The sequence below is a fragment of the Morus notabilis genome, unplaced genomic scaffold, assembly GCF_000414095.1.
Source record: "Morus notabilis unplaced genomic scaffold, ASM41409v2 Scaffold1568, whole genome shotgun sequence".
Classification (NCBI taxonomy): Eukaryota; Viridiplantae; Streptophyta; class Magnoliopsida; order Rosales; family Moraceae; genus Morus; species Morus notabilis.
In genome coordinates this window covers 246,183-255,394 of record NW_010368046.1, presented here as the reverse complement: position 1 = coordinate 255,394, position 9,212 = coordinate 246,183, and the positions used below count along the sequence as shown (strand labels likewise).

The 9,212-nt window shown below is 34.6% G+C and overlaps 1 protein-coding gene across 1 annotated transcript; it reads left to right on the top strand.

Annotated features, from left to right (window-relative positions):
* Nucleotides 1-560: 560 nt before the first annotated feature.
* LOC21397008 (pollen receptor-like kinase 4) lies at nucleotides 561-8,384 on the top strand. The gene is made up of 4 exons (XM_010114158.2): nucleotides 561-642; nucleotides 5,434-6,159; nucleotides 6,651-7,274; nucleotides 7,693-8,384. The coding sequence occupies exons 1-4, from the start codon at nucleotides 561-563 to the stop codon at nucleotides 8,382-8,384; spliced, it is 2,124 nt and encodes a 707-aa protein (XP_010112460.2).
* The last annotated feature ends 828 nt before the right edge of the window (nucleotides 8,385-9,212 follow it).

The following is a 9,212-nucleotide window of genomic DNA, read 5'->3' as shown; positions in this document are numbered from 1 at the left end:
CGGCTCCCGGAGAGTTTTTCCGCGGCGGACTTGGGTCCTACCCCCCATAACTTGACCCTTCTGAGTCTATTGGTGCGGTCAATTTCACACCATTCGGCCTGTAACAGTACCTATCGGGACCGGCAACGTCGGTAAAATCCGACGACTCAAATCTCACAATTCCGGCCATCAATTCTTCAAATTGGATGAGGGGTTTTCTTACCCGTTTCCTTCTGAGTGTTGTGACACCAAATTCACTATGATCCAACGGTTAGATCGTCGGAACCACCTTTTCCCTCCACGGACGACGGTAGTGGCTCCGTTTTCCGGCCAAACTGCGACGGCGACGGTGGCTGCTGGTCGGGATCTACTGGACGTCGGCTTCTGAGTTGATTGGTGGGGGCGGTGACATCCACGACGGCCTGGAGAAAGAGAAACGACGGCGGCGGCGGCAGCGATTCCGACCACCACGGACGGCGGTGCTGTGCTCCAGCCAGAATCGAGCTGTGAAAATGGATGGGTTTTCTTCATCTCGGTGCATTGAGTCCATAGGGACTGAAATCATCTCAATCGGAGGTCGGATGGCGGAGATATCACGACGGGAAGAAATGGGAATTTCGGAACTTCCGCCGGCGATTGCGGCTGATTCCGGCGGGGTTGGAGGTCGTGCCGCATGTCGTTGAACTCAGCTCGTCGAGATCTTTCTATTGACACCGGCGGTGTCAAAAATGGAGGTCGGAATCTTAACTTGAGTATTTGGCCATTGATGGTTTGTGTGAGAGAGAACGTGAGAGGAGAGAGAGAATGAGCGAGAATAAGAGAAAGAAAGTGCAAGAACCCTAAAAATTTCACTATATAAAGTATCTGACTAAGGCAAGATTACGTGCCTGATCTTATCCTCAATTATTTCCTCTAAACAGATTAAATTTATACTGATTAGAGGTAATTAGTTTAGCTCACGTAAGTTAATCTACTACTTACAATCCAATATCAATTTCTGAATAATTCAATATTGTTTTATATTCTTACTCGCGTAATATTTCAAACTGTTTCAAGTCTTGAAATTAATTTTAGACTGAACAAATTCTAAATTTTAATTTTCTGTATTCTATCCCAAGAATGACGTTTCTGACAGTGTCAACTCCCGAGCTCATATTGTATCCATCTACTATAGGTATTTATCTTGTGACTTTAACCTAACTGTCTAGCAATTAAGGATTTTTTTCTTCTTTTAAAATGCCAGTGCGTTTTTTTTTATACGCCGCTAACATCGTGCTGTGCTTAGAGATTCTTGAAATTAAGATTCTCAAACTATACTTGTACTGAAAATTATTCCGCCTTAAAATACGGCGAGAATTTATCGATCGAATTTACTTGATCGAAACATGAACTTAACATGAAATTTGCTATAGAATTTAGGAATACATATATTAATTCCATAAATCCTCCATTCACAATATAACATAATATTTTCTAAAAAAATCATTGGCTTAAAAATACATGAATTGTATTATTTAAGGTCTGAAATTTTCTCAGTCATTACAAAAACCACCTTACCACATTGTATGACTTTTGAACCATCAAAGTTTCATTAAACTTCATTAATTTGATATTATTTTGATGTAATATTACAGTTTATAATTAACAATACCTTGTTAGTTAGGATATCTTTATACTACGTTGCTATACAGAAGTCTCCGAAAAATCGGAATGATATTTTTATTTTTGAAAACTTTAATGACAGGGTAAAAAAAATTAGAACCATCAGATTCATGACTAGGTCCATTAAATTAACATACCGAAAACTCTGGTAGTATTGCTGGAATAGGGTTTTATTTTTACCCTATAATTTTATTTTTTTTATTATATGAATTACCCCGCTAGAATAGAGTACGCAAATTCATCCTAGTAGTACTGCTTTGTGTTATGACGCTATATGATTCTTTTTAGATCGTCAAATATTGTTCTAATTTTAATTATCAGATTCTGTTACAAGTGTATATCTTCTAGTTGATATAGATTTAGTGAGAGATTTAATAGTTTAAAACACATAAGATACTTTTTTGTTTATATAATTTATTGATCCAATCCAATAACGTACATTAATCCAAGGCTCTCTTATTTGTTTATATAATTTACTTTAGGCATATAAAAGGAGTTTTTTTTTTTTTTTTTTTTTACTTTAGGGATATAATTATCAATGGTATATATGTTCTTAACGTTATATAGTTAAAATTACATTAAAGTTTAGAAAATAAAATTGAGAGAATCTAATCTAATACATATTTAAAGTAACAGAGAACCCTATTGAAAATATTTTTATACTCCATTGAAAAATTCTCCATAAATTAATTATATTAACAACTATTGCTCCCCGGCCCCCACTTTCATATACAGCGAGGGTCAGTTAGTTTATTTGTTGAAAAACTTAAACCCAACTTTGACAAACTATTATGACATATTGGTCGTTGGTTTTGTTTTTTATTTTTTACGTTTTTTGAGAAGAAAAAAATAAAAATGGGAGAGAAATGATGTTTGGCACAATTAAAGATAAAAAACGAAAATGAAAATGATTTTTTACTTTAGTGTAAAATGGGAGAGAAATGAAACATGACTTTTAGTCATTTTTCATTTTTTGTTTCTGTTTTCTCCTCTCTCAAGCATAGAGAGAGAGACAATAATGGATTTTTTTATACTGAAAACAATTTCTTGATAAAATTACCAAACACATTTTTAAAAATGATTTCTGTCTGAGATTAAAAACATTTTTATTTCTATTTTCATACAAAAAAAAATATTTTTAAACAAATTTCAAACGCACCCATTAAATTAATCCTCGTACAATACTTATTAATTATCTCAACTTTAACTAAATCTAATATTAAAAGTGTGTTTTTTAAATAATAAGCTAATCTTTGAAAAGTCAGAATAATCTTGAATTTTTACTTAAAGGTACCTATGGGAAAATTTCTTTAATTTTCGCCAAGAACATATAACATCATTTCTAGTGTTCCACACGATTACCACAATATCAACATAATTTAGTTTAGAAATTTCAAAGAATTAAGAGAGAAGTCAACATTAAGAATATATATATTCTTGCTTGAAAGTATTATGAATTACCTGTGGCTCCAACGTGAGTGCTTTGCGAGGCCAAGGTGAAAGCACTGATCAGTAAAAGAACAAAAATAATAAATTTCATTAAAGAAAACTTTTTTTTTTCAAAGAATAAATTGGAACTGGGATATTGGATCGAGTTAATTAAGGGCCCGTTTAGTTTGTTAATTTGAGTTTTTAATTCGAGTTAAAGTGTGACTTTATATGAGAGTTTTTTACTGTAGTAAAAAAAAAAAATTAAATGTGATTATTTTTAAAAACTTTTTACTGTTATAAAATTTGAATTATAAACTCGAATTGGTTGCTACATGTGTTTCTTTAAATACTGAATAGTTCCCGCTGAAAAGTCATATCCTGCGTCCTTGACTAAATTTTTATACGTTTTCTTCTTGGTGCTTTTGATAATGACAATTTCATGATTTATTTTCACACCTAGCTTTTTCTTTTTATTGCAAGAAATAAGGTTGGAATATTACTTAATTATCAAACGTACACGTTATGAAAACCGTGCATGTTTTTTACCAACATTTCCGGTCGTTATGTACATACTCGCTAGCCAATCTTCTTTTGTAGTTCCTTTTTTTTTTTTTTTTTGGCATGTTATTTTTTAGTTACATGCTGAATTATGGACTTGAGAGTAAAATAAGGGCTCCGACATTAGACCATAGCTTTCTTTAATGAGAGTTGATCTTAAAGGTTAAGCGTGTTACCACTTTGATCAACCATATGAGGACAACTATTTTTGTGGTTGAAATTTCTTCAATATATACACACACACATATATAGTGTGTTTATATGTACACACACTTGCACTCAAAAAAAAAAAAATCCAAAACAAAAGAAAGAAAGAGAGAAAATCTTTTACCCAGCCAAAAAGTTATAGAATATTGACGTTCCCCAATTCAAAATCATGAAATAGAAAATCTAACTGCGTTGAACTAATTTTGATAGAGTTATTTTAAAAGCATTTTTTCCCTTTTTTTTTATTAGAATCCAGCACCTACAAATTTGATTTGCCTAATATCACTACACAAAATCGCTTTGGAGTTATTTTTGTAATTTTTTTTTAGATAAATCTCCATAGTCACTCATTAAGTGTTGCTATATTTAATGGGTGACAATCCATAAAGACGTGATTATTAAAAACTCATCCATATATATAGAGATAAAAGGTTGGAACCCGGGCCTATGGAAGTCACCCATAATATAAGCCGAAATATCATCACTAGACCCTAAACAAATCAACAAGCTCTTAATTTCTGGGGGTAATTTTCAGAAAATTCATGCAAAAAATACTCATTAATAGGGAATCAACTTTTGTGTCTCTTTATTTTTGTTCTTGTCATGTCCCTCCAGTAATATTATGACACATCAATTAAAATATTACGTTAATTAAAAAATTCTTATCAAGTTAATTAAAAAGTTATGGTGTAATATGTTACTATTTAGGGGACACGGAAAGGGTAGGAAAAAGAGTATATGAACCTATTCCCATTAATAGACCATTTTCCGTTCACAATAAATAAAAACGAGACTCTAAAGAGGACGTACGAAAAAGTCAGGTAAGTAACTTATCTACCAATATTGTGTACAGAGCTTTTTTTTCTTTTTTTGGCTAGATCAGGTACATATAATTAATGAGGTAGTTAGTTGGGTATGCGATGTGAATATCCTTTAAAAAAATAAAAAATAAAAAAGCGAAAACAAAAACAACTTGAGATGTGTACACGCAATTGAAAGTCATGAGATACTTATTATATGTTTTTGACCTTGATACATTAAGCATTTCAGATTTAATTAGGGGGAAAAAGTGTACATGTCTCACAATTTGTAAGGGACAAAGCCTTGAAGTTAAGATGGAAAATTAGTAGAAATTATACATGGGAAAAATGTTAAGTAAAGCATGACTATAAATGGGGAAATTGCCATCAAAATCTTATATATAGTATATATGTGTGTATGTATATTCCAGCATCAACAAACACATATCTTGAATTTAAAGGCTGACCTTACATCTCTCCCGCGAACAACTCAGCCTCTTAGAATAAACACTAAAAACAAAATTAAATAAAATAATTAACTTATTACTAATCGCTGTAATATTGCAAACTAGGCAAAAACTATGATGCCCGTTTCACCAACCTTAATTCTCTGATTCTTCTCCAATCTCCACTCAACACCAAACAAAAGAAAGAAAGGGAAAAAAAAAAGAAAGAAAACAATAACCAAAACAAAAACAAAGAAGCACAAAGATCATCTGCAGGAAAGGAAACAAAAACAACACGCTGACATTACTCATGCATGTTCCGTGATTTGCCGTCGTTTTGCCTAATTTAGGCGTCGTTTCATTGCTAATGGGGCGCGTGCGCGTGGCCAGGCTTCTGCGCGCACCAACCCCACAAACATTGTTCACAACAACGACAATATTGATCTTCTTGTTCGTCGTCTTATCATGCTCCGTAGTCATTTCCTCGGCTGCACCGGACTCTGCCGTCGACGCCCTCATGCGGTTCAGGAACTCGCTATCGGACAGCAAATCCCTCGCCAACTGGGACCCGCAAACCGCCCCATGCAACGGCAACAGGGCGAATTGGGTAGGCGTCCTTTGCTTCCACGGCAACGTCCGAGGCCTGCAGCTGGAGAACATGGGGCTGAAGGGCATCGCCGACGTCGCGTCGCTCGCCTTGATGCCCCATTTCCGAACGCTGAGCTTCATGAACAACACCTTGATCGGTCCAATCCCGGACCTCAAGAAGCTGAGCAGATTGAGGTCGGTGTACTTGTCGTACAACCATTTTTCGGGGGAGATCCCGGACGATTGTTTTTCGGGAATGCGGTTTCTCAAGAAGGTATTGCTTTCGAACAACGAGTTTGAGGGGAAAATCCCTTCATCGCTCGTAGGATTGGCTAAACTTGTTGTGTTGAGGCTTGACGGGAACAAGTTTGAGGGAAGAATACCATCTTTTGGACAGCAGAGTTTGAAGAGGATAAATGTGTCCAATAATGCATTGGAGGGTTCTATTCCGGATACCCTAAACAAGATGGATTCAAGTGCCTTTTCAGGTAATTATAAAACTATATACATATTAATTCCAAAAATATCACGCATGCATATATAATTTAAACATTCTTCTATCACAATATTGGAAATTTTGACTTTGGAATGAAAGGAATTACAATAGATAAATTAAAGAACCTTTGAATCTGCCTCTATTTGTATATATGATGAGTATTAATGTTAAGAATTTTCTTTAATATCATGTAACTATTTATATGCTAACCTTGAGATCACCTATATAATTTCTATTTTTTAAAAAACTTTAGAATAATTGGCTCCAGAATTTATGTTTAAATTACATGCATGTAATTTTGTAATTAGTTAAAAGATTAAAATTGATGCATATATTTGATTGGTTTATAGTGCAAGTGATATACATGTATATATATATATATAAATATATATATTTATATATATATGTATATATAATCCAATTGGAAAATGATGAATTTGCTTATTCATTAGTTTGAATATAATGTGAATATTGTTTATGCAGGTAACAAGAATCTATGTGGACCTCCCCTTGAATCATGCAGCTCCCTTACAATTAACATCTACCCTAACAATGACAAGAAGAGTACATCTGAAATTAAAATTGTCCTAATAGGGTTGATCATAGCCCTTATAGTAGCCATTCTTGCTGCGGCTTTCATCATAGCTAGATCAAGAAGGCGAAATTCACAACTAGACCGGTCTTTAACATTGAACGATCGTCATTTTAATACGTTCACGACGTCTTACGGGCTCATGAACAACCAACCATCCGAGCCAGAAGCCACTCCGAACCCAAGGAGGGCAACGGAAGGTAAGTTGTCGTTTTTGAGGGACGACAGGCAAAGATTTGATTTGCACGATTTGCTGCGAGCCTCGGCGGAGATCTTAGGCAGTGGAACATTTGGGTCTTCATACAAGGCTAACATATTGTGTGATGCATTGGTTGTGAAGAGATATAGGCAGATGAACAGTTTGGGAAGAGAAGAGTTTCATGAGCACATGAGGAGGTTGGGAAGATTGAACCACCCAAACTTGCTGCCCCTTGTGGCTTATTACTATAGGAGAGAAGAGAAGCTCTTGGTTTATGACTATGTGGAGAATGGAAGCTTAGCCTTTCATCTTCATGGTGAGTTCACTATTAAATTAATTAATCTCTTATTGTTCTTTTATCTGGTGATGAGTATTATTTTTGTGATCTTAAAACAATAGTCGTGTAATTAATAAAAGCATCTAGAATTAACTTTATGAATAATTATAGAGGTATTATTTACAATCTTCTCAGGAGGATTTTACTTGCTTAACGTGACATTTCTTAAACATAAATTCCAAAAAAAAAATAATAATAGCCATGCTTAATTTCTTAATTGACCTTGGCACTTGTAATAATAATATAGCTAGTCCCAATATGTAAGTAACAAAAGCATATTGTAGAATTAACTTCATGAATAAATATTTCAAACAATGACAATTATGGCTGAACTAATTCTTGACTTTGGCAATTGTAATAATCTGATTGATCGAATAAATTAATTTATGTTGATTAGGCAATCGCAGCATGGACCAACCGGCGCTAGACTGGCCAACCCGCTTAAGAATCATCAAAGGCGTAGCCAAGGGCTTGACATACCTCTACAACGCACTACCAAGCCTAGTAGTCCCCCATGGCCATCTCAAGTCCTCCAACATCGTCGTCACCGACGCCTTTGAGCCGCTGATGACCGACTACGGCCTCCTCCCCGCCATCAACCTCGACCACGCGCAGCACCTCATGATGGCCTACAAGTCCCCCGAGCACGCCAAGCTCGGCCGCATCACGAAGAAGACCGACGTCTGGAGCCTCGGGATCATCATCCTCGAAATCCTCACCGGGAAGTTCCCGGAGAACTACCTGACGCAGAGGTACGACCCCAACGCCGACTTGGCGGGCTGGGTGAACGAGATGATCAAGGAGAAGAAGACGGGGCAGGTGTTCGACGCCGAGATGGGAGGCGTCAAGAACAGCAAAGGGGAGATGCTGAAGCTGTTGATGGTGGGAGTGAGTTGTTGTGAGGAGGATGTGGATAGGAGATTGGATTTGAGTGAGGCTGTTGAGAAGATTGACAAGCTGAGTCATGATGAGAGGGAAAATATTGTTAATAATCATAATAATAATAATATTGTTGATGGGGAGTTTTTTCATGGTATTAATGTTAATGGAGAAGAAGAAGATGGGTATATTTCAAGAGCAATGTTATAATTTTGAGTACTTAATTTGCAGGAGTAATGTATTTATCTAGGAGTTGATCATGCACACAGAATATATGCATTCTTTTGATACGTACTGGGATATTATTATAATTTCCTTTCCATTTTTTTTTTTTTTTTTTTTTTTTTTTTGGGATACTAAAGTCGTTTGGGTTTGTAGTTTAGGCCTTCTCGGACTAAAATCTTTTCTTCTCATGTAAAGAATTTGATGGGCACTAGTTATTCAACAAATGTGCATTTTGTACTCTCTCTTGCTCACATAGCTTCCATCAAATCATTCCTACATGTTCAACAACATTTTGGTTCGAAATAGTTTTTTCTCTTTACTTTTCAAGACAAATTTTTTTTTTTTTTTTTTTTTTTTTGGTTCGAAATAGTTTTTTTTTTTTTTTTTTTAAAAAAAATTTTTTTTTTTTTTTTTTTTTTTTTTTTTTACTAAAGTAATTTTCTTTGTAACATCATGAGTAGCTGGGTAATGCTAAATACTTGAGAAAACCACAATTTGATATTTTCATCCTCGACTATAATTAACGATTGTCAATTTGTTATTTTTTGAATATGCATTTACCAATTGATAAATCTTAAAATGAAAAAAATAGGAATTATAAATACTTTATCTTCTAATTTTTACTTTGATAATTAAATGAAAATGTTTTAAGTCTGGCAGCCGGATCAATTCGAAAAATGTAACTTTTTCTATAATAACACTTGAATCGTTTAAGTATAACATTAAAAAAAAAATTGTAGTTCTGCGCCTGTAATATTGAAGTATTACACCTAAACACATAGAATATTACACCCACTTACAAGTAATGTTATA